The sequence below is a fragment of the Varanus komodoensis genome, unplaced genomic scaffold (assembly GCF_004798865.1).
Source record: "Varanus komodoensis strain SLA01 unplaced genomic scaffold, ASM479886v1 scaffold7_1, whole genome shotgun sequence".
Lineage (NCBI taxonomy): Eukaryota > Metazoa > Chordata > Lepidosauria > Squamata > Varanidae > Varanus > Varanus komodoensis.
The window spans coordinates 1,167,392-1,193,766 of record NW_025336479.1 but is presented as its reverse complement, the minus strand read 5'-3'; the positions used below and the strand labels follow the sequence as shown (position 1 = coordinate 1,193,766).

At 39.2% G+C, this 26,375-nt stretch overlaps 1 protein-coding gene across 1 annotated transcript in view; it reads left to right on the top strand.

The window, feature by feature from the left end:
• Positions 1-26,375, top strand: part of GRB2 (growth factor receptor bound protein 2) — a 58,397-nt gene that overhangs the window by 26,899 nt on the left and 5,123 nt on the right. Inside the window, exons 3-4 of the mRNA XM_044453680.1 lie at positions 16,213-16,310; positions 25,819-25,941. Of these exons, the coding sequence (XP_044309615.1) occupies positions 16,213-16,310; positions 25,819-25,941 (221 nt within the window). The remainder of the gene's footprint in view (positions 1-16,212; positions 16,311-25,818; positions 25,942-26,375) is intronic.

Sequence of the window (26,375 nt, the reverse complement as noted above, 5' to 3'; positions counted from 1 at the left end):
TCCTTTCCTTTCCTTTCCTTTCCTTTCCTTTCCTTTCCTTTCCTTTCCTTTCCTTTCCTTTCCTTTCCTTTCCTTTCCTTTCTTTCTTTCTTTCTTTCTTTCTTTCTTTCTTTCTTTCTTTCTGATTGATATACCACTCCACCCAGGGCTCTCTGGGTGGTTTACTGACATTAAAATGGTGTCCTGTGTAGCAGAACCCATCTTCCCCTGCTGGCTTCAGTTGCTACCTCTTCTCATTCATTACCATCTGTTTGGATCCCAAAAAGGCTTAATTGAAAAAAAAATCAGCCCCTGAGAATTGTACAAGTACATTTATAAAGTGTTGTTGAGATATTGATCTTTTGCAAGTGCTCTTTTACAGTTGTCCCACATGTGTAAACATTCAGTCATTTTTCTTGTGTGTTTCTTATGTCAAAGGAAGCAGGAAGATGGAATGCATAATCTACATGGATATTGACAAGCTAAGACTGCGTATAGGCTAATCTGCATGCAGTTGCCAGGTTCAAATTACCAAATAATGGAGAAGCACCAATAAAGGTGAAAAAAGCAGTAAAAGGATATGCAGTGAAAGTGATGAGACAACATCTCTTCCTTGACTGTATGATCTTCTGCCTTTTAAATGTTGAACTGATAGTTATACCTTTGTAATACTTTCCCAAGTTGCCAAGTACTCCAGAAAAGGGAAATATTAACTTCCCCTGACACTGTTTGTGGTTTCTTTTTAGAGCACTGCTGTGATTCCCTCACAGTTCTGAAGAAAACACAGAAATATACACAGATTTAATGGCAGAGAAAATAATGGAAGGAAATGTGCGAATCTGAAGTAATTGCTTTGTTACTTCAGGTGTGCAAATTTCCCCTCCATTTACTTCTGAGTCATTAAATTTGCATATATTTCATAGTCTCCAAAAGATGTTGCATATATTTCCTAGTCCCCAAAATATTCCCTTTTAGAGTTTAGTAAGAGTTTTTTAAAGCCTTATTAAATTGACAAACTGTTCTGGGAATTGTAGCTCTGTGAGGCAAATAGGTGTTTTTGAGCAACTCTTAGTCCCAGAATTATCTGGGAGAAATAAAGGCTAAAATGGAAGAAAAGTATCATAACTGGAGTATATGCCCCACTGGAATCAATGGGGAAAATTAGTCATGACTTCTGATAACCCTCAGTTCCTCTTCAATTAGGCTACTTTATGCATGATTCAGCATGAATCCAATGAAAGCACAGTTATTTATTTATTTGATTTATATCCCACTTTTTTCCCAGTGAAAGCAAAGTGGCTGTATTGATATTTTGAGAAACTGAAACCCCTAAACTTGTACTTAGGATTCACGGAGGATCTCCCACACACAAGCACACACAAAGTTAGTGGTTGCAGAACCCAAAGGAAATTAAAAGAAATGAAACCGTGATTGTCAATCCACACTGCTGCTTTCAGGGGAGAATGTAGCTATGTATGTTTTTGTAAGTCTGGGAAATTAGTGCCTGAGTTTCCTTTTTTCCTCTTCCCTCCCTATCCCTTTCCTCTTGTCTGTCACATTTCTAGCAAGCCTGTGGGCAGGAACTGCCTTAATAATTCCACATAAGCTAGTCTGCAAGACTTTTGGCTAGAGAGCGAGATATGAATGTATTTTTTTTTTAAAAATCATTCTTAATAAGATAATAAGAAATAACTTGTAGAAGCTGGCATTGTTTCACCTCGGAAAACCACTTATCTTGCAATCATTACTCAATAGAAATTCAAAGTGAGAAAGCTCATTTTGACTGTATAATCATAGGTTGCACAGTCTTGGAAGTAGGTGTGGCTTGGGGCATGGCTTTGAGATGTGACTCTAGCATGAAGGTTCCCCCACTTCTAAATTTGGCACTACACCACTGGTTGGCAGTATTTGCATATCATCATCAACCTATATAGAAGTGTCACTGGGAAATGTATTAATGGAGAGAAGCATGTTGCTTGAAAAAGTTGCTTGTTGTGAGCTATGTTATGCTTTTATTAGTTACTTTGAAGATCTGTAAAGGAACACAAGTGTATACATTTCATTATAAAGAAGTTCACAGGATCTTACTGTCTGAGTCTAGCTAAACATTCCTTTTCTGTTTCTCATTTCCCTCCTTCCCATTGCTAAATTTAGATTATAAGCTTCTTGGGGCAGGGGGCCTGTCCTTGCTTATTTTGCCATCACAGTGTGCCATTTACAATTGCTCAGTAATCTGATTTTGCTTGATAAAAACCACTTTCTTTTGTTTCTTCCCTTCAGCAAGCATTAATTTATTTCAAATACTTAAAAGGTAAAGCCCATCATTACCTTTACCAGCACACTAGAAATCAACATTACTGTAAGACAGTTTGAGCATGGTTATATTATGGAAAAACAAGAGTACAAATAAGATGATGATGATTTGCTGGATTCTTTTTGCTCTGATGGTGTTACAGTTCCAAAGTACACTAGATGTCTTAACCAGTGCTGCTGTTTTAAGAAGGGAGAATGTGCTATAAGAATGTTGTGAGTGTACAGGGTTAATAAACCATCAGAATCCATATCATGTTAGAATGTAGGGTAGGTGTCCAAAAAGTCTCACAGCATCTGCTATCACCAAAAAAAGAGGAAACATGAAAGAAAAAAAACATTCTAGGAATTAAGTCTAATTCCTAGAACATCCTAAGAAGTGTCACTCAATAGGTTTCTGCCTTCATCCAAAGATGTTGTAAGAATGAGGCTTCTTCATGAGCCATAAATCCCATTTTAGAGACTTTCTTTTCCTCCCTCTGGTTGTGCTGCATTTTTTTTCTGATGCTTCTAGTAGAATATAAGTAGCTCTTAAGTTTGAACTAAATGTACCTATGATATAATTCATCAATAAGGAACTGATAACTTATTGCTGTATGCATCCACTATTCTTTAAGAGTTCCACTACTCCACCAATGTGCCTTTTAAGTTCTTCATGAATGAAGAAGTCTTTCCCAAACTAGTGTATTTCCTAATTCTGTGTTGGGACTGTGAAAGAGAAAGTGTTTTGCATTTCAAGCCAGCTTGTGAACATTGCGATTATATTAGCATTTTCTTCTTACACTTTAATGTAAGTCTTAATTAAGTTTTATGTTTGACTTGAACGTTTTTTAAATGGTGGTTCTTCAACATGGTAAATTCTTATAATAAATTGCAATTTTTCCTCAGTATATATGGCTTATTCTGTGCAGCAATTGAAAATAGTTTATCAAATGATAGTGCTGGAGAATCCGTATAGCATTTATACTATTCTTAGCTTTCTGTTGAGCTAGATCCATTGGGGCCAGGAGACAGAAGAACAAAGAGGGGAGAGGTTTGGGCAGAGCCAGGTTTATTTGGAGCTGGAACATACCAGCTCACTGTGCCTCTCTATACCTGACATTTGTGGTATGTTTACAAGCTGGAATTAAAAGTGTGGCAGTTTAGGAATGCTTCGCTACCTGCTCACCTAGAGACAGTGGTTAGTTACTAGAGACTTAACAGAAGAAAGGTCATTTACAAGTGGAGTGCAAGGAATAGGAGGGAATGGATGATATTCAGAGAGTGTGTTGTTGGGTCAGATAGATTCAGCAGTTAGCTATAGTAATGTTCCTTTGTTTGAGAGCACTTTGTTATTGTAGAGACATTTTAAAAGCAACGTCTGTATGTATGCATTTTATTTATTTGATTTATATCCCGCCTCTTTTCTTTTTTAAAGAACTCAAAGCGGCTTACATCATTCTCCTCCTCCTCTTCTCAAGTTTATCCTCACAACAACAACCCCATGAGGTAGGTTGGGCTGAGAATTTGTGACTGGCCCAAAGTCACCAGTTGGAGACCACTGTGTAAAGCCTTTTGAGCAAATGTTCAAACAAAGAGGATGGGTTGTATTAAAGTGTACTCACCTCAGAAAAAGTAGTCATGAGCTATATTCAGCCCTTAGGATTAAATTATTGTAAAATTGATGTACATCTCATGGCGGACTTTTTAGAAAATGAAGTGAAGAACAGGTTTGAGACTGGACATTTAAGACAGAACTATAAAGAAATAAGTATTCAAAACCAGAAAATCATCTACTCTTGATTCTCATTAAGCCCAGTATTTTCATAAAGCTGCAATTTTTCAAAATTAGAAGCTCCAACCAGCTTGGAAGCTTGGATATTCTACAGATGTGTGGCCATTCAAATGTGTTACACAATTTTGGATTAATTTTTTGTAGTGTTGTTTGCATTTTAGTATGCGTGCCTTTGGAAGGAAATTGGTAATGATAGTCAGGAAACACGATTATTCTTGTGTACTTGGGAGACTCAGTGGCTTTAGCAGCGGGGCATGTGTGTGTGTATGTGTGTTAGTTTGGGTTGCTACTACCTAGTCACCAGCAGGATATTCTTTTGAGACATTCAGGCTTCAGGTAGTTTCTGTAAGCTGCCATGCATCAACTTAGAATGCCTTGTTACCAAAAAATCTGGACTGTGTTTTGGCATCTATATTAAGCCTCCCCCCTGCTCGAAATGTATAATCAGTGATACATTATTCATTTGAGGAATACATTGCTGATTATGAATGGTGGAGAGAAAAGTCCTGTGACATGAGAATGTTATGGTGTTCATCAGTATCTTTAAATGGTGGAGAATTTAAATTAACAGTTTTTGTAATGTTTGACCAGTTATGTTTTCCATTAATGCAAAATCCAAACACTGTTGTCTCCATGTGCTTTGACAAAAGTTCTGTACCTGGTGTTATCCTTGAGAGTTTTCCACTTTAGAGGGCTTTTGTTGGGATGTGTTGTCAAGTTGTCTCTAGCTTATGGGTCTAGAGACTATCTAGCAAAATGATTTGTGTAATTCTAAAGTGTGTTGCTTACTATAAATGCCCTACATAAAATAACACAGATTGTAGACCACAGAATGTTCTTCAAATGCATGATGCTGTTCTGCTAATGACCAAACTATATGTGATACTAGTCTTTGCATCCTAGATGCAAATTTTTATAAATGCATCTGGTAGTACTGTGTGTATAAGTGATTAATACAAACAAATATAGAGGGGGAATTTGACCCTTTCCTCCAGATCTTTAAATCTGATGCTACCTTGTTAATACCCTGACTTTAAAAAATAATTATGGATCATTGTTGTTTGTGAACTGGACTAATATTTGTGGAACAGTCCCTCATTGACATCAGTGGAAATTTCTCCCCAGTGCAGTATTAAAAGAAGCAGTTTCCTCAGAACTGCAGCAGCTTAGATAAGGATTAAATTCTCCTTCTATGCCTGCCCCTTCAGTTTACACAGTTTTCATGATTTAAAATCTGCATCTTTAAATGCAAATGCTAATGAATCTAATCAGAACTTAAAGTTGCCTAAATAGGCTACCTTATATATGATTCCAATCTCTGTGAAGTAAGGAGGGAGTATGAGTAGTAAATTTGCCTAGAGGTGCAATCTAGAAATCTGAGTTGGTTAAATTCACAACTTGTCTGATTCTGGGACAGTTAAAACAACCTTTACCTCTCCTTTTTTGTGTTCCTACACCTGTGCACTTTTGCTTCCCCACCCTGGTACAGAACTTATCCCAGGTACTACTCCTAATGCTTGCTTCAGGAGGCTTAAGGTGGTTCTACTTCTCTGATTATTGTTATGAAAAAGGGGCTGCTTCTAATTCTCCATAACCTCCCAAATAATTGCTTTTCCAGTCCTGAATGTAACCTTGAATATTTCATGATATATTTGTCCAAAACTCTGTCCAAGTGGCAGCTGTTCCATGCAGTGTGTACTGGCTTGCAACAAAATAAAAACCAGTATGTGGAATTTTTTCCACCTTGTGCAGTTTACATATGGAAGGGGTGTCCATCTTGTAGGCCAAACATCTGGAGGGTAATAACTTTTATTATCCTTCACCATGGAATATACCGACTAGGAATGATAGGAGTTGTAGGCCAAAACATCTGGAGTGGCATGAGTTGCCTACCCCTACTTTGAATTGACCCCCATGGGCCGCCAAAGCACAAGAATAGAACTTAAAAACTGGAACTAAAAAGATACATGTAATTAAAAAGACACATAGTGCATGTACAAGAAAAAAATTGAAATGGCTTGTGACCTTCCTATTCATTTATGCAGCATAAGGGTTGTAAATGCAGTGTGAACAAGGGCTGTGTGGCCAGAGAATGAGTCTTGTGATAGAAATAAGTTGCTCCAACAGAGCAGTTAGCTTCTATTCAGATCAACATAGTTTTGGGATATATTATTCACTTATCCATAAACTTTGTCACCCTTACTTCCTATTCTTGCAAGATTGAAAAAAGCATTATGATTATCTTTTCCATAAAGCATATTTGCTTTTTATGATGAGCCACAAATCTCAAAACAGGCTGCGGCTTGTCTTTGGCTAAAAATGGCCCAGTACTTAGTTGACCTACATTTCATATACATTTTAATTGCAAAAGCTGTCACTGGCTCATCTGAAAACCTCCTTTACTGTATTGTTGTTGGCAGCCCTTGGTCCCATTTTCTTTAAGCCCTTAAGCAAGAAATGAACTTAATTTGCTTTATTTGACTCCCCAGCTAATATTGTCGTGGTTTTGTCTGTGTAATGGGGAAGGAAGGGAAGAAGGGGATAGCTAGAAAAGGTCAGAGAAAAGTGAAGAAGTTGCTTGCTTGCTGATAACATGTTGAGACTGATAGAAACAGTATCAAACCAGTTGTGTCCCACTATTAACATTTAATTTTTAGAATTCTGTTAATGCTTATCTGAAAGGGGGAGTGAAAATAATGTTGAACCCTTTCATCCCTGCTCAGTAAATATCATTTTAATAGCAAACTGAAAACATGTCATATAGATGTAACTTCATATTTTGCTCCAAAGAATAGAACATTGAAAAGAGGGGTTCCCCCCCCCCCAAGCCAAAACCTCTTAGTACAAAATATAAAATTTAGGCAGGTGATGAAGTACATGACATTTTTAAGAATATAGGAAGAGCCTCATTGGATCAGACCAAAAGTCCATTTAGTCCAGCACTGGACATATTTGCATGACACAGCAATCCACCATGCAAATAAGACAGGGAACAATCCATGATGCACCCACAGTTGATGAGACTTACTCTCAATTGTTTTCCCTTCCTTTTCCCCTGCTACCTCTTTCTTTCCCTTAAGAGGCCTGGGTTATCACCAGTGACAGCTGTTTAACTAATGTCCAACAGGCTTTTCGGAGTAACTGGGAAGTTGGGTCACGCCATTTTGCCCTTGCTTACATTGGATGTACCATTTATTTCTCCATCTATTGTACTATTGTTCCACTGGGTTAAGGGAAATCTTCTCTCCCTCTTCCTCACACACACACACACACACACACACACAATATAACACAGAAGTGAGTACACCCCTCACATTTTGTAAATATTATATCTTGTTCGTGTGACAACCCTGAAGAAATGACACTTTGCTACAATGTGAAGTAGTGAGTATACAGCTTGTATAACAATGTAAATTTGCTGTCCCCTCAAAATAACACACAGCCATGAATGTCTAAACCGCTGGCAACAAAAGTGAGTACACCCCGAAGTGAAACTGTCCAAATTGGGTCCAAAGTGTCAATATTTTGTGTGGCCACCATTATTTTCCAGCACTGCCTTAACCCTCTTGGGCATGGAGTTCACCAGAGCTTCACAGGTTGCCACTGGAGTCCTCTTCCACTCCTCCATGACGACATCACGGAGCTGGTGGATGTTAGAGACCTTGCGCTCCTCCACTTTCCATTTCAGGATGCCCCACAGATGCTCGATAGGGTTTAGGTCTGGAGACATGCTTGGCCAGTCCATCACCTTTACCCTCAGCTTCTTTAGCAAGGCAGTGGTCGCCTTGGAGGTGTGTTTGGGGTCGTTATCATGTTGGAATACTGCCCTGCGGCCCGGTCTCCGAAGGAGGGGATCATGCTCTGCTTCAGTATGTCACAGTACATGTTGGCATTCATGGTTTCCTCGATGAACTGTAGCTCCCCAGTGCCGGCAGCACTCATGCAGCCCCAGACCATGACACTCCCACCACCATGCTTGACTGTAGGCAAGACACACTTGTCTTTGTACGTCTCACCTGGTTGTCGCCACACACACTTGACACCATCTGAACCAAATAAGTTTATCTTGGTCTCATCAGACCACAGGACATGGTTCCACTAATCCGTGTTCTTAGTCTGCTTGTCTTCAGCAAACTGTTTGTGGACTTTCTTGTGCATCATCTTTAGAAGAGGCTTCCTTCTGGGATGACAGCCCTGCAGACCATTTTGATGCAGCGTGCAGCGTATGGTCTAGCACTGACAGGCTGACCCACCATCCCTTCAAGCTCTGCAGCAATGCTGGCAGCACTCATACGTCTATTTCCCAAAGCCAACCTCTGGATATGACACTGAGCACGTGCACTCAGCTTCTTCGGTCGACCATGTCGAGGCCTGTTCCTGGGTGGAACCTGTCCTGTTAAACCGCTGTATGGTCTTGGCCACCGTGCTGCAGCTCAGTTTCAGGGTCTTGGCAATCTTCTTATAGCCTAGACCATCTTTATGTAGAGCAACCATTCTTTTTTTCAGATCCTCAGCGAGTTCTTTGCCATGAGGTGCCATGTTGAACTTCCAGTGACCAGTATGAGAGAGAGAGAGCTATAACACCAAATTTAACATACCTGCTCCCCATTCACACCTGAGACCTTGTAACACTAACGAGTCACATAACACATAACACCGGGGAGGGAAAACAGCTAATAATGCCCAATTTGGACAGTTTCACTTCGGGGTGTACTCACTTTTCTTGCCAGCAGTTTAGACATTAATGGCTGTGTGTTGAGTTATTTTGAGGGGACAGCAAATTTACAGTTATACAAGCTGTATACTCACTACTTTACATTGTAGCAAAATGTCATTTCTTCAGGGTTGTCACATGAAAAAGATATAATAAAATATTTACAAAATGTGAGGGGTGTACTCACTTTTGTGATATACTGTGTGTGTGTGTGTGAGGGAGAGGGAGAGGGAGAGGGAGAGAAGATTTCCCTTAACCCAGTGGAACAATAGTGTACTCACTTCTGTGATATACTGTGTGTGTGTGTATGGTGTGTGTGTGTATAAATCATATTGCTAATGCACTTGAAGTATAAAGAGAATATTAAGAGGCAAAATCTTCACATATATTCAGATAGTGTTTTTCTTCCAACTTGATCAAGGAGTCTGGAATAAAATGTAGTTTTCTGTCTCACTGGGAAAGTTAACAAAACAGTTTCCTTTCCCTACCCACCCTTTCAGTTTGCATTGGCTTTGTAAGTACACACTTAACAAGGTTCTTCAACTGGTTATTTTAAAAAATCTGAGCATAAGTCAGCTGCCTTTTGGCTATAAAAAGCCCTTTCCTCTTTCCTTTCTTTACAGTCACGCACTAGTTTAACTTTTGTAGTGCAAACATTTGGAAAAAAAATGTGCGTCGAAGGTAGTGTTTAGGTTCCTCTTCTTAAACAGCAGCTTCACAACATGATTTTGTGCATGTCATATAGTTCATGCTCAGGTACAAACTCCGAGTTTAGTATGTCAGGCAGGCAATTGTGCTTGATTTCAGTAATTAATATATACATTGAAATGTGCAATATGGGATGTTTTAGCACTTGGCCAAGTAAAAGTAATTGATTTCTGCTTGTGAAACAAGATCATCTTACTTCTTCTGAGCAATACATACTCAGTGGTCAAAAATGGAAGGAACTGGTAAAATATGTTGACTTATTTTGCAGTGGATAGGATAACCTTGAAAAGAGGCTTATGTTAAGAAATTGGCCTGTTATCTCTGTCATGCTTCCCCATTTGTCTTGGAATGGAGTGATTAGGTAAAACCCCAGCTGTATATGTGTGAGGCAGATTATAGTAATCATATTATACTGATCTCATTCCGTTAAGAGTTCTAAGTTTGTAGAGTACTCCTTGTTTTGACCCCTTCTTTAGTATCCACAAAAGTAGGCATAGTTGAGACTGACAGAGATAGTACTTATATAAATATGCTTTCATGCAATTCACTTTTCTGATTTTGCAAGCTCTGTTTTACTGAGCCATTTGTATGTTAAATTTTGCTGGTTAAAAAAACCCCAAATATATTTAGAGATCTTAACAGTTAATTCAAGGTATTTCAAATGAAAATTTCAATTCATTCACTTTTTATTAGCATTTTATATCAGTTGCTCAAAATAATTTTGAATTCCTGTTGCTTTTTGATTTTATAAACCTTTGTACTATGGTCCTGCAGATTTTTTAAAAAATACACCTTTTATTTGAATTAACTCAGAATGCAAGTTTTAGAGATTCCCATGCTATTCCCATGAGTTGCAGATTCTAAATAAGAAATTAAAAGATGCCAATTGTTTTTAACTGGGCATCAAAGTATATTGCAAAGTATATTCCCTGTCACTTCATTGGCACAAGATAAACAAGATTTTTACAAAGCATATAAAAAAACAAATCTCTGTGCTTCATTACTCAGGAAATACCCTTATCACATGGCTAGTTCTCTGTACCAATATTAGATTGCTGTTAATTACTGATTTGGTTGCAGGTAGTTGCAGAGTCTGGTGATGGTGTCTTGGTTTCAAGCATGCTGACTATTGCGGAAAATTCTCCCCTTCATTAATGTTCTTGTGAACAGAAATGTAAGTCCCCCAGTTGGGAATTCAAGTAAAAATTAAGGCAAAGTATTCTGACTACCAGATTTTGGAATGGAAGGAGGTGTGCTTTGGAACCTGTTTGTTGCACTTTAAACAACATTTTAAGAACTCCTGATATAACAGATGAAAGAGGAAACACCTTTAGACATAGAAAGTTATTTTTATAATGATTTTTCACTACATACCCTAAAGATAATAAAGAACTATTTGTCTGCTGTTCATCTGCTTGCTTGCTTGTTAATTTGGCTCTTCCCACAAACCAATTAAACATTTTGTTACTAAACAAATCATGGGTTTTCTATCAAGGATTAACTACCTGGAATAAAATTTTAAAGTCAACACTCAATGTTACCTTATCAATCTATCAAGCTGTTTGTGAACATGGAGTGGAAGGTAACAGTATAAAGGACAAGGGAGAATTCTGTCCACTTCCTCAATTGAAATAAACTAGGGGATGATTGGTAATTTAAAGACTTAGAAATGTTGGTCTAAATAAAAAGTAGTGATTTCTTGTATAATGATTTTGCAGAATAATGATGGCTAGAGAATAACTGGCCTCTGTTTCCCAACAACAGCAAACTTTTAGAACTCTATTCTGAATATGGTTTTCTTTTACTAATAAGCTGTATCAAACCATGACCCCTCAAAGTGTCATGGCAGTTTATATTCTTAATACTTGTTTTATTCTTAAGTTGTATCCGTTCCCTTCTGTAATACATGGCTTACTTCTCTTTGTTGGCCAGTAGCATTTATAAAAATAAACATATTCAAAGACCAATGGAGTACACATCATACTGGATTATGAAAAGGCTATACTGTTCTTTATTATGAGGAATTTATGTAGCCTTTAATTCTGTTGGTGAAAGTACCAGCCTTACTTTCTTAAGGCTTTGGCAGCAAAACAATAATGAAAGTGGTCTTGAAGGTTCTTTCCTTTTCCTTAGTAGGGCAGGCTGGCTTGTTTTCCTTGTTATAATGAAGATTTGATTATGGACCCACACTTTCTCAACTGTCAAACATGGGGGAAAGTTGTGGCGGACTGAAAAAAATGCTGCTCCTATCTACCTACCAGAAGAGTTGCCAGAGGAGGCAGTGACTAGTTGTGCTTCTCCTTTAAACATCTTGCTTGGTGGAGAACTGTGCAAGAGAGAGGGAATATGTGGGAGGTGGTCCAGAATGTGAGAGGGAAAAGAGATGGAGAGGGGAATGAGTTTTCCCGGCAGAAAAGGGAAACAAAAGGAATTTTTATTTATTTATTTATTTTTGCTTTCTTTAAAGTAAGTTTCTACAATCACTGGAAATGGTCGTTTCAAAAGAGTCCTTTAGTGTGTTGAGGCTCAAACATATCAGTGCTTTGGGCAGATTGTGACCTTGGTGACTATCCATGCCTTTTATGGCACTGCTCCAAAATCAGCCTAGATATGGAGCCGTATACTGTAAATTAATTAAATACATTGTGGCTGTGCCTAGGAGAGTTTTAAATTGCCAAATGTACTCATGGGCCCCAAAAGACTGCCTACTTTGACACAAGCCACATTATCTTAAACCCAGAGTGAGCCTTCCAGGTTTTTTGTGCTACAGCGCCTATCAACCCTTTGCAGCACAGCTAATAACAAGGGATTATGGGAGTTGTAGGCTAGAATTTCTGGGGGGGGGGGGGTCCCATGTTGCCCATGCCTGGCTTGCACCTTTCATTGTATTCAGACCTACTCTGAACTTTTCCTACCTTGTGAATATTCTTGATCCTCTTGTGGCTCTTGCATACACATTTTGGGCTTTTGTAACAAGAGCCTGCTGTAATGTGCATTTAGGTAGTTTGCTACTTAACAGTGCTTGGAGATGGAAGCAAGACCCTACTTTAAGGATAAAGTGCCCAGGAAACGTAACACAAAAATGAAGTGTGTGTTTAAGTCATAGCTAGTTACAGATTTGAATTTATGAAAGGGGGACCCCCTGCATATGTTTCACAGTGACATATCTAACAATTTACACTGTGTAAATGCTATTTCCACTATTAAATGGAGATTGAGTTTTAAATAAGGAAGGATGTTCTATCTTCTGTTTCCGTTACAACATCCTGAGTTCTGCAGCTAGTTATAAAAGGCTGGTGCTTTCAGAGTGGTAAACTGAACTGTTTCTATATTAGAATGCTGTGCTTCATCTTTGAAAGAAACTGTTTATGGGGTGGAGTTGGTGGGGAATCCCTTGGAAAGTAACGTGCAGCTATGATGGTGGTTGAGCTTCTTTAAAGTAAACCTGCGCAAGTAAACACCAGAGGTGCTGGGAGTTGAAGTCCAAAACATCTAAAGATCTACTTTCTGTCCTGAGTTTACATTAAACTTCCTCTTCCAGTCAGGGTGGATTAATTAAAATCAAAGTGACCTGCTTCAACAAGAAAAAAGGATTGACTGACTGATTGAACTTTATAGAAGATTCTAGCTCTATTAATCTCTGATCTTGTGGACATTTGTTTTATTACATTCCAGAATACTTTAATGGACAGTTGATATGAGTTTAGCTTTCTGTAGGGAACCAATTAATTCCTCCAACAGTGCAAGAGGCACTGATAGGCCATATCTAGACTCCAGCAAATGCTGAAGCTTGAAGTACCCTCACATAAAATAAAAATGCCCATGACTGGTAGGTCATATCATAGTTTGATAGTTACTGGGCAGAAAAGACACACAGTTTATTCTTAAAACTAGGTATTTCTGGGGATCTTTTCAAAACATCAGTTTATATTCACCCTAGTATATTCTCTCTCTGCCTTTATGAACTCATCTGCTTTCCTTGGTCCAACTCCTCCACTACAGAAATACAGAATAACAGCCTTGTCTGACCTGTGTCTTTATATATGTGTCAGAAAAATTGAAAGCACAGAGCTTTCAAGAAGCAGGAGCTGATTAGTTAAGCTGGAGAGACCCATTTTCATGAGCTGAAAAATTGAAATAGATGCCTTGGTAGTTTAGCTTCATTGTTAGGAGACTATAAGTATAGGTTTAGCATATTTATGATGAGATTTTATTATTGTTAAGCTAATCTTAAGTGAGAGATGAATGTAATATTTCTGAAAAAACATTGATTTTTTTTATCCACCCTAATCTAACAGTTTGCCTCTTGGAGTGGATAGCAGCTTGTGGGTGGGGGTAGGAGAGGTTTTTCAGTCCTGATTAGGCTTCAGCTTTCATCTTAAGAGGAAAAACAGGCCTCATTAAATGCATGCATATATTTCACATATTAAGTATTTTGGCCACGAGAACCTCTTCAACTTTACCAGCCCCCCTTCCTCTGTTTCCATGGAAACAAGGAGCTCACATTGGTGATCCCTTATGAGGAAACTGACAGGCTGCAATCCTGGTCTCTCTTGAGTATTACTGTAATAAGAGACTGCATACAGACTAAGGCCATCACATAGCAGTCTTAGTTGAAGTGTAGCTGCTAAAAATAACCTTCCTCTCAACCACAAATGTTCCAACATAAAAGAAACAGTTGCTTTACTTCCCACCAATTTGGTTAGATTAATAACTGACTTGGCTCTCAACTCTGTAGGAATTTTCACTTCATGTCTAATACCCGCAAAGAGAAAGAATTCTCTTTCTAGACTGATAAAGCTTAATGTCTGGTTGCCAGATTTCTACTGACACGTTCAGCCACATCATAAAAAATAAAATATTCTCAATTTCCCAAGCAGACTTTAAAATAATATTTCTGGTTAATTCAACCTATGCATCAAGAAAGCTCAGTGATAGCCAATAGCACATATGGAATGTGAAAATGTATAGCAAGCCACTTTAAAAGTTTACTGTTTCACAGTCTGTGCACATGGAAAATGTTGTAGGGTTCCCTGGCTTCCTGTCGTCGTTCTTCTAGATAGTACCATTTCCTTGAAAAGATATTTGCTAATAGAAGGCAAGTTTTCATTCAATATTATATATTTGTATAAGGTTAAACCAGAAAAAAGCAGGACAAGTATCCCTGTTAGCTTAATTGTAAGACATGATGTTTACACAATGCTATATATGTAGGATTTTCTCTGTTGCAAATTTCCCCCATTTTAAAGGAGTATGGCAAAAAAATCACCAAGTGTGTGGGTAGTTTGTGCTTCTGTTTGGTGTACACTTTCTTAGCTGGAAAGGAAACTCCTCTTGGTCATTTAGAGTGGAAATTTTTCCAGTAATTTATTTTTTTGTGGAAATTGTGTAGTGAATGGATGCCAGTTGCAAATACAGTATTAGGCAAGTGTGGCAGTTGTAGAGTTGCGATTAATGATCATCAGATGATTGTCCCTAGCAAATATGTGAGAAGATAACCTATGTAGTGTGTGTCTGTTGGGGGGGGGGGGGATAGGACTAATAGGTAGTGAAACCAAAACTGAAGATCCCCAACAACCTCAGTGAAGAATGCTAAATTGTGTTGAAATAGATAAAATGGTTTCAGGATATTGTGCTTACTTTTGGGCGGTTCTAAAATGGTTTTTACTTACATTAAAACAATTAAGGGAAATGCATTGTCATTAAATGTTATAATTTTACAGGAATTCCAGTAAAATCTCTGTAAAATGTAATACTAACTCTGCTTCAATTCCCATCCTGAAGATTTCAGGTCAAATACTTTTGGTCCGTTCAAATAAAACATTAACGCTGGAGGGGGGTTGTTTACTAAATTCAAATAAAATAAACAAATTTGTTAAGTTTGAGTAGTGTCTAGGGTATCAGAAAATTTTTGAACTCAATTGTTCTATGGTGGTGCCCTGGCCCTGGCACCTACATCCCAAAGAGCAGTGCCTGGCACTGACCCTTTATTCATTTTGGTGCCAGGCCAAAACATTTTTATTTTCCCATGGTTTTAATATTGGTTTTATTAGACATTTATATTCTATTTTGTATGGTGCCACTACTGTTTTGTATCACCATCCTGCGACTTTTGTATAGGATGGGATAAAAATGCTCCAAATAAAATTTCCAGAAAACCAACACTGTTTCCTCGGGGGTATTGAGTCCTTCTACTTTGCAGCAGGGGATATGGACATGTTCCCTTTTTGGATGAGACACAAATACAGTGATTAGCAAAAGTATGAAATTCTTTAACACATGAAAGAATTTTAAGGCAATTTTAGTTTCATACATATCACATGATGAACTTTTAAAGGTAATGCTGCCCAGGATTGTATATGGTATCGGTTCCTTATCCTTTTAGATTACTGAAGACATGCTCTTTTTATCACATCTTACATAGTTTCAGACCATTGCTTGATTTTCAGATGTTTGATTTTAGTCAGATTATAAATGGCAAGCCTTGTTGAAATACTGAAAGACTAAAAATGGAACTGACAGTCTGGTTGGTGTGTATTTAATTATTTCATTGGATTTCCTAATTTAGAAAATTAAGTTACTTACTCTCCACCTCTGTCTACTTCAACTAATGGAGTAGAATGCAGGAGAGTACTTAGAAACTAACTAGTAAAGCAAGCTTTAAAAGGTATGTCAAGTACATGTTGTTCAGAAATATAACCTTTTCAATCTCCTCCTCTTCCCCCAGGTTTTGAATGAAGAATGTGATCAGAATTGGTACAAGGCAGAACTCAATGGCAAAGATGGCTTTATTCCCAAAAACTATATTGAAATGAAACCACATTCGTAAGTAAAATATCACAACTAACTTGTGTGTTTGGCATACTTACTGCCTGACAAGGTGTGATGGGTAAGGACTTGAAAGAAGAGATCCACACTGCAGTTCCTCTATTAAAATTCACTGTAAACAGTGATACAGAAGTGATTTTGCAAAGAAAAAAATAAGACTTAACAGATGTAGTTTAGTAATCAGAATTTTACAAAAAAAAAAAAAACCCCCTAAGTAACTATTCTGTCAGAATTCCTTGCTAGGCAGCACTTGGCATTGATGTGGAAAATTCTGGGCCTTATAAATGTCAGTACAGAACAATAACTGTGCCTTCTGTATCTGTGCAGCATAAAATCATTTTGCATGTCTCTCATTTTCATATACATGGGAGCCATGAATACCGCTGTATGCAAATAGTGCCATTCAGATATACTCTGACCATACTATGGGTGGCAGAGATGGCATCAAGTTAAATTTAACCTAGAATGAGGCTCGTAGTAGTGCCTGTTATTGATACTGGCAGCAAGGGAAAGGGGCATGTGAACTTGCACTCCTAATGAATGCATCCATTGCAAGTCTTGCAGAATCAGCAGATGGTTTTTGCTGCAGTTTTGCCTGAGCAGACCTCACTCAGCATAATATTTAATTCCATTGTAACAAAAGTCAAGCTTTTGGTTATTCAAAGGGAAATATTTGAGAATGGTGCACACTTCATTGGTCTAAAATATTTGCCTGCACTTTTTCATGAATGAAAATGTTGTTCTTGTTGAGCCTATAGAAAACCTTAATGTGCTCTTTGTTGGCTATGTAGTGCACTTTCTTTGAAAAAAAATAGATGTGCCAGCTTATGTCCTCTTGCTTTCAACTGATTTTAGGCAATAATTCGCTGCATGAAATAATACATGGTCTCAGTACTTAGGATGTTTAATGAAAACAAGATCCTGTTTGTTAAAAACTTGCATAGAAATAATCGCTGGAAAAATCTTTTAAATGAAGGCCTGTATGAAAAGAAGCACACATAATTGTTGTGAAATGTCAGCACTGAAACTTTTTCACTAAAGAAATAGTTCCAGTGGAAATCTAATTTTAAAATCCAACTTTGCCATTCCTTTTCTGTACCTTCTGCTTACATCATCATCTTTTGCTCTACCCCAGCAAATGCTTTTGAGTCTCCTAGTCTATAAGCTGCCCTTGGTTTCTTTCTTTGATGAACTTCTCACTCAATACAACTGCCATTTTTCTTAAGGAACTGGATAGAGCTTGTAAAATGGTGTGTCTTTCTCTGCTTGCAAAAAAGACACATCTACAAGGAGTGATTTTAACTGACCTTACTGTTAGGCCATACTGTACCAAAGCAACAAATTAAAAATACACAATGCAATGAAATATAAAATACAGCATTAAAAACAAAGCAAACAAAGCAAGCATTAATATGGTCTCATCGAGACTGGTGGAATTTCATCTGTATAAGTGGACTATGAGTACATGCCTAGGTATAATAATAGCTTATAACCTGACTCTTCAGTCAGGAGGAAGGAGCCTTTTTTCTGTTCGAGGCTACATTATCTTGAGGTAGTCCTTTATTGTATGCTATGGTTTGCCCTGGCACCATTGTTATCTGTCTGTGAGGTTGATTGGAGGCTCCATGGATCATAGGGTCCTGGACCTCGAACCTGTATTCTGACCCTAGTGGTACCACTCCCCCTCCCCAATTAATATCCCATGCAGAGCTCATTCCAAATCATTTTTGCCATTGTCCGGGGTTAAGATTTTGCTTTCCATGCCAAGACAAGTGAGGGGAATGACTGGGGTGGAGGGAGAAATTGCTGAAGAGTGAGAGACAAACATTGGCTCCACATTGTGTTGAGAAACATTAGAAAACAATCTGGAAGATGAACGGAACAGCAGTAGGTAGCTTGAGCCAAACATACAGAGGCACAAAAACACAAGTATGTGTATGGGTTTCTGAGAAAACTTCCCCATTAGAAACGGGTGATTGTGCAATGTTTGCCAATCAAGAACAGATAGATTACTTGTGATAAGACCAAAGATGAAAGGCCAGAACTAGGTAGCAGCCATTGTAGGCTGAATCTAGTCTGGGAGTCAGCAGTTCCCTATCCTTGCTTTAGCCCTTATTCAAGTATTTAAGTAGATAAAGAGTGATATAAGCAAAAGACAGGTGCATCCTTTCTGCAGCTTACTAAGCAGGGCATGACTAAGAGTGGAGGACTATGCACAAGTATACTCTTAGTTACTTAATTTCTGCATGAAATCAAAGTGAGGCTGTCAAGCAGGTTAAAGAAATTACCGCTATGATCATAATTGTGCCCTTGTCTCCCAGAATCCTCCAAACCTGGAGGCCTCTGCCTTGCTGGGCTCAAGTTGGCAGGACAGGCTGAGTGGAAGAGGCTATCTTCAGCTCCCTGTCCTTTGATTGCCAATATTTTTTTTTATGGATGGGCTTTTCAGGAGGTCCAGCATGAGAGCTTTGAAGGAGGAGCAAAGGAGGCTGGAAGAGACTTAGGGTAACTTATACCCTCACCAGTGTCCTCCTCTCCAAGGCAGCGTCAGAGAGGCGGCCTTTGTAATTCTTTGCCTGCCAGCTGTAGGGGGCGGATTCTGGAGTTGGATGCCCAGCTCCCTTCCAAGGATGGAGCACTGTCTCCAACACTGGAGAGCTTTTACAACCAATCCTGTGGTCTCTGGGATACTTACCTAGGGACCAGAAGATTTACCCTTTTATTAATTGTCAGCTTTCCAAGTAGTTAATTTATTGGTTACATGTATATTTGTATGTTACCAAAATGTCAGTATAGGTACTGTTTTGAAACACTGAATGCAGTTTTAAAAATGTAGTAAGCATAAGCTCTCACTTGTTGTTTGGCCTTCTACAAAAATGCTTCCCTGTGTAACAAACAGGAGCCTTTATTGTGCTTCTTAGAGTGATACCAGTGTTGCAGTGTTCCCACATCATCATCATCATCATCATCATTATTATTATTACATTTCTATGCCGCTCCTTGCCGAAGCCTCGGGGCGGCTTACAATAAAATACATTGACATCACTCTCCCAAGCTCAGAAAAATATGTAAATTTTATGACTGTCTTTTGTATGTTGTAGAGATTGTCCACATATACTTCTAAACTTATTGGAAATGTTAAAATCAGACTAAAACACAACATATGATAAATTTATTCCTGTGTTGGCTTATGTTAATTTAGCAAACCCATCCAGTAGATCAGAGATACTTTGAAATGAAGAAAAATGATTTTGCTTTTTGATCCAACATAAGAAATGTCTTTTGTTGAAATTGGGACATACCTTATTTCATGATATCTGGTTATTTAAAAAAGGTATTTTTTAGGTATCATAAATTACCTAAATTTATGATACCTTTTTTAGATATCATAAAGTAGCCTAGAAAGCCCCATGTTTAAGGGAGATGAATACATCACAAAATCAGCCTATCTTTTTATTTAATGCAGTGTGTTATCTTTGGCTTTCAAACAGTTTGCTTTGCCAAATGGTAAAAGAGCACTGTGTGGTTTTGAATTGGGTGACTCTAGTAATAAGGAAGCATGCCTACAATTATATTCTATTGACATGTTTCACATGCTGAATGTGAAACTAATTGAGCTCTGCGTAACATGGCTCCATAGTGACTGGCCACAAACCTATTTGGGGCTTCCTTGGTGGTGATTGGCTGAATTTGTGGTTGCAAAATTTGAGCCAGAAACAGGCCACCATGCTCATGGAAAGGGAGCGATGGAACCATGTTAACACATTGGCTGTGAATCCTAGATCTGCATGTATACCAAGACTTTTAAACAGAAATTACCAGTATAGTTCCCTTTCAAGACTAGTTCATGTAAAAAATGTGTCCAGGCAAATGCAAAATGTCATTTTCTGATCTAAGTCAGATATGCATGCAGCTGCTTCTTTGGCAACCCGGGGGCAACCCAGGCTGTGTATAGAGATCTAAATGTAACATGGCCTTCTTTTTTGATTCACATAGATGGGTAATCAACCTGTGCACTTGCTTGTTCAACTTCCCCAGCAAGCATCATGGAAAACACACCTGGGCACCAGTCTCTGACATTGCTAGCACCAGTCCTCCCTGTATCAGCAGGTCTGGCTGTACTAATTCTTGTCCTTAAACTCAAAACCGGCTGTTCAGTTGCTGCAGTCAATCCTGAGCAGGTCAAACAGACCAAGTCCCAAAATAAGCAACCTGTAAATAACTGGACTCTGGTACCAAAGCAAAAGAATGAAAAGACTATTTGTCAAAAAAGACAAATCAAACCTTAACACACCCTGGTCCCAATCCAACCACCCAGGGCTAGGATGGCCCCACAAATGCTATTGTGTCTGCCTGCACTGCTCCTGGAAAAGCTACAAATTCCATGTGGTCATAAGTTCAGAAATGATATCCATCCCTCAACTTGGTGAGTCCCAACAAGACTTCTCAGCAGACCCATGTTATCTACCTTAGGACAAATATCCCCAGAAATATGATTGCCTCAGTATCAATTCACCCCACCCAACTTGATATGCCTCTTCAAAGAGCTTCATTTAGCTTTGCTACATGACATGGAACTGGCTGTGTGCTATTATGAGTACCATTCATCACCTAGAGAGAATTATTACTATAAGGATACACAGTGTCCATGTTACCATCCATGTTAGCACTCCTGCTCTCCACATCTGTGACACCCTAAATAAACACCCTCTCATACAGTATCCAAACCACCAGAAGCCCAGTCTCTGCTTCTGTCCCGCCAGATTTAATGAGCCTACTGCTCCATCTCCACCCTCCTCTTCAGCTAAACTTTTTGAGGATATCATGGGAGGACAGGGGACCTGCTTGACCCACTACCAGCCATGTGATCACAGTCAGCAGTTCAGCTTGCTTAACCACCTCTGCCTCCCAACAGTGCAACACCAACCAACGACCCATCATCAGTGAAATTACTACTCTGACTCTGTTGCTGATTCTGTCCAACTTTTCATATCCTCTCCATTTGCCACAGGGAAGGGATCAAAACTCTTTCTCCTTCAGTTCCGTGGTGTCAGGCCCTATGCCAGGCAAGTTTAAGAATGGCCAACTCTCTTCACCAGAAAATCAGAGTTCTGCAAGCCTCTGCTATGGACTCAGTGTTCCACATGGTACAATCTGACCTGGCACCTTCAGTCACTATTCCAGTGCTCCTTGTCTTAATCCATATAAGTAGGCAGTTGGGGACAAACCTGTCCACTCTGTTACCATTGTCTTGCAAAATAGAGGACCTCTTTAGAGTCCAAGAAGCCTTCCTCTCCAAGCATGCTACTCCAAATTTTACAACAGTGGTGGCATCACTTGTAGCGATATTCCAAACTGAAGCACAAAGGCTAGCAAGTCAACAAATTAAAACATCCTGCCTTATGGCTGAACACAGTTCAAAATCTATCACAGCTGCCATTTCCCTTAGGGCTTTGCACCTCAAGCCTTTACCAAGAAGCAAAGTCAAGAATAGAAGGCCTCTCATGATGATATGATGATTATATGAGATTATTCAGAGCATTCACAGACAACATGCTAGATCAGATCCAGAAAGTGAAAATGTCTGCCCTTAAAATGGGAATAGCCTCTCAGTCATTGGCAACTTCCACCTAACCACTCGTGCCAATACTGGCAATGTCAATGGCTGCCTTGTTACTCTCCTGAATCAGGATTGAACAGAGCTCCTAAAGAGAGATCCTACCCCTCCCTCCAGTAAAAATGAAACTTCCAAAATAAATACAACCTCCTTGTGACAAGAACCCTGACAAAACTAAACTGTGTCTTTGGCCTCACTACAGTGCCCGCTTCAAGAACATAAAAGCCATACCGGATCAGACCAGTGGTTCATTCAATCCAGCATTCTGATCACATAGTGGCAAATGAGCTGTCCACAAGATCCCGCAGGCAGGATATGAGTTTTACACCCCTTTCCTGCCAGAGTTACCCAGCAGCTGATATACATAGGCATATTGACATACATAGGCATAGGTAACACACAGCCATCAAGCATAGCAACCATCAATAGATAGCCTTCTCTATGAATTTGGCCAGTCCCTTTTTAAAGTTGTCAGAGTTGGTGGCCATCAATACATCTTATGGAAGTGAATTTCATAGCTTCACTATATGCTGTGGGCAGAAATGCTTCCTTTTATCTGTCCTGAATTTCCCTGGGATGGCTCCAGGTTTTAAGGGAGAGAGGGGGAAATGTCTCCTGCTCCATGTTCTCCACCTCACCTTCTTAATTATGAGCACCTCCATCATGTCTCCCTTTCCCCATCTTTTTCTAAGCAAATAACTTTACTTAGAACAGAGGAATTGCAATAACCCCTTCGTCTCTGCATTTTTTCCAGTTCTGCAGTGTCCTTTTCCATGCAGTAACTAGAAATGTACACAATACTCTATAGTGTGGTTGCACTATTGATTTTTCTGAGAGGAATATGATCTCATTGGTTTTAAATTTCTATCACAAATTACGCCTAACATGGAGTTAGCCTTTTCACAGCAGCTATGTAGTAGACCAATATTTTCATCAAGCTATCAACTACAATCAAAGAGCTCTTTCATGGTCAGTCACTTCTAGCTCCAGTCCCACCAACTTAAAGATGAGATTTTTGCCACAACATGCATTACTTTGTACTTGCTTCACTGAACCACTTTTGCCATTTGATGCCCATTCTCCTAATTTCTATTCTTTAACCAGTTACTGATCTATAAGATGTTTTATTCTGTTACTGCTGAGTTCGCCAGGAGCCTTTGCCGAGGGTCTATGTCAAAAGAAGTCCAAGTGAACAATGTCTGTCAGATCACCCCTCTCAGTTTGTTTACTGACACTCTCAGAGAACTCTAAAAGGTTAGTGAGACAGGACTTTCCTTTGCAGAAGCCATCTTGATACTTTTTCAGCAGGGCTTGTCTCTGTATATGCTTAATAATAATATATTTAACAATGCTTTCAACCAATTTACCTAGAACAGATATAAAGCTAACCAACCTGAAATCTTCCAGATCCCCCGGATCCCTTTAAAAAGATCAATGTTACATGGCCATTCTTCAGTCCTCTGGTACTGAAGCTGAGTTCAGGGACAAGTACATGTGTAAAGCCCACATGTATATTTCGCAGTTGACCACTGAAAGAAGCAGTTAATATACAACCTGGAAGCAAATTCTTTCAGATCTGTGGATCTGATCACTCTTATCTGAAATACTGATACAGGAGTTAAGAAATATTGCAGAAATGCTCTGTTGCATTTGAAAGACTAAGTCATGTGTGATAAATATGAAAACAAACCCTGCTTTGTGGCAATTCTCTCATTCAAAAAAGGAATTGGAAGATGATAGATGAAGCTCTCTTTGTGGCAGAAGGCAGGGAATCAATCCACTGTATGTTATTTTCATTGTGTCTAGTAAGAGTTAGGTTTTTCAAAATCTTAGGAAGTATAATGAATGACAGATTTTCATACAGATATCTTTCAGCAGAAGAAAGGAGAGGTATTTGCTACCTAACATTGGTACAGGTTCTCAAATGTTCAAAGTGGTTCACATGTAATAAAGTAGAATATCCCTTTAAGATAAGGCAAGATTATTCCTCTACTACAGTACAATGTGGTGGTGATACTGAAACGGGGGACAAAGCTGAACACTATACTATTACATCCTCTTAGTACTCAAGATGGATTTGTGTGATTCACCCTCAAAAAAGGCTCATCAGTCACATAATTTGATAAAATTCACTCCTTCTCTCAAGGCCTCTGTGCCCAGGGTTCCCCACACTCCTTAGATTAGGGATCCTCAAACTTTTTAAACGGGGGGGCAGTTCAGTGTCCCTCAGACTGTTGGTGGGGGGTGAGGGGTGGACTATAGTTTGAAAAAAAATGAAAAAATTCCTATGCTCACTGCACATAAAAAAATAATTAAAAATTTAAAAAATGTTTGCTCCGCTCCCTCAAGGTGCAGCAGAAGCCCAAGATGAGGTGGGGAAGAGCATGTTCATATTCAAGGGACATAGCTACAACACAACCAAGGCAATAAATATAGTATTTTGCATAATGCAGCTGATGACTGCAACTGGCGTTTACAAAGAATGCAGCAAAAATACTAAGGATGCATACTATTAATGCCACTCTTAGTATTTGAAGCAAGTCAGCCCAGAACAATTCCCACCATACACAATAGCTGTATTTGGATGCAGAGCTAATGACTACCATATTTTAAGTGCAACCTTGCCAAAACTGGTACTGTCCAGATGAGTTGGACTACAACTTCCATTGGCCATGCTGGTTGGGCATGATGGAAATTATAGTCCTCGCTGCCACCCCAGTTCCGCAAGAGCAGGAGACTAGAGAGGCAAGTGCAGGGTGGCTCTGAGGTAAGGGTTTCTTTCCGAGGCAAGGGGAGGTGAGGGCCTTGATTGTGGCGGCAGCCCCCGGGCTCAGCGAGGGAGCCGTGGTTTGGCCTGCAGCCCTGGGACATGGCTCACATACTTAAAAATGGATTTAAAAAGTTGTATTTTTCTTACCTTCAATCCTTTTTTAGTGTCTCCGTCTCTCTCTGTCTCCCTCTCTCTCTCTCCTGCCCTCCTCTCCTCTCTTCTGTTTCCCACTCCATATTCCTACTCTGTATATGCATGCAATGGGGGAGGGGGGATCCAGCGCACGCGCAGTTGAGCTGTTACAATTAGATGCATTCGCCAGCTCTCTGCTCAGTTTCAAAGAAGGCCTGCTCAGAGCTTTTGGACTTGCTTGCAGATTGTTTTCTCCGAACAAGTCCAAAAATTCTGAGGTGGGCCAGATAAATGAGCATGGCGGGCCATATCTTGCCTGCGGGCCGTAGTTTGAGGGCCCATGCCATAGATCATTAGCCCAAGGTATATTATGGACAAAACCTTCCTAAAATAGTAAACCACTGTTGGCACTGATGGGGCAAACTGAAATGGCACACATTCTAACTTCTCTAAAAGCCATGGTTTGATTGTTAATAGAGTGATTTTTGTCTTTTTTTGGTGGAGATGTTTTATTAAAAACTATTATTTCATCATCAGGGAAGGGTTTCCCAAGAATTTATAACTTGATAATCATAAATCCCACTGCTGTAGGTAAAATACACTGGCAAAATGGGCCTGTATGTGTTTTGCCCAGGATGGAAATATGTCTGAGTAACACCTGGATTTTATATTTCAAAATAGGGAATTTCCTGATCCAAGCTCCCTTCTCCCCCATTTCACCTTGACTTCGAACACGCACACACCATGAGTACACTCGTTAAGCCAGTTCCCCCGCTCCCATTCCCCATACTGCCAAACCTGCTTTTGTAACATCTTGCCTGATGAAGAGGTCTGAAGTGTGCCCATTTTTGCTGAAATAATAAAGGTAATACACTAATGTGGATTTTGTTTTATGTTAAATTGCTCGCTAGCTCTGAACATGTTCAAAGTTTGCCCTCCCCATAGAGTTTGAATTGAGCTTAATTTTCAAGTATCTATTTGCACAGGTGGTTTTTTGGAAAGATCCCCCGAGCAAAGGCTGAGGAAATGTTGGGCAAACAAAGACACGATGGTGCCTTCCTCATCAGGGAGAGTGAGAGTGCTCCTGGAGACTTCTCCCTCTCTGTTAAGTGAGTATTACACAATTTATACTCAAACCCCGGTGAACTGAACTCATCTGAATTATTCCCCTAAATTATATTACTGGTTTATGTCACAAAACTAGTCCTTTATTCTCTGCCTCAAAACCCTGAGACTTCTGATGCAATTAGCAGAGGCTTGACTTGAATAAGAAAGTGGACTTAGTTTGAATGGTGGTAAAGCAGTGATATGGGTGCTAATTGATTGACCTGCTTGTTCTTTTCCCCTGCTACTGAGTGCTTTCCTTTTTGAAATACAGGCTTTTTTTCGTTACTGCTCTTGCCATTAGGATTGGTGAAGTGCCACTTGATTTTCAAAATGTTAATACACTGGCTTTATTACACAGGTTATCATATAGGCCTCTTATCTCAAGAGGTAACCTGTAGCGAGATTCTACCCAAATAAGATGCATTAGCCACAGGAA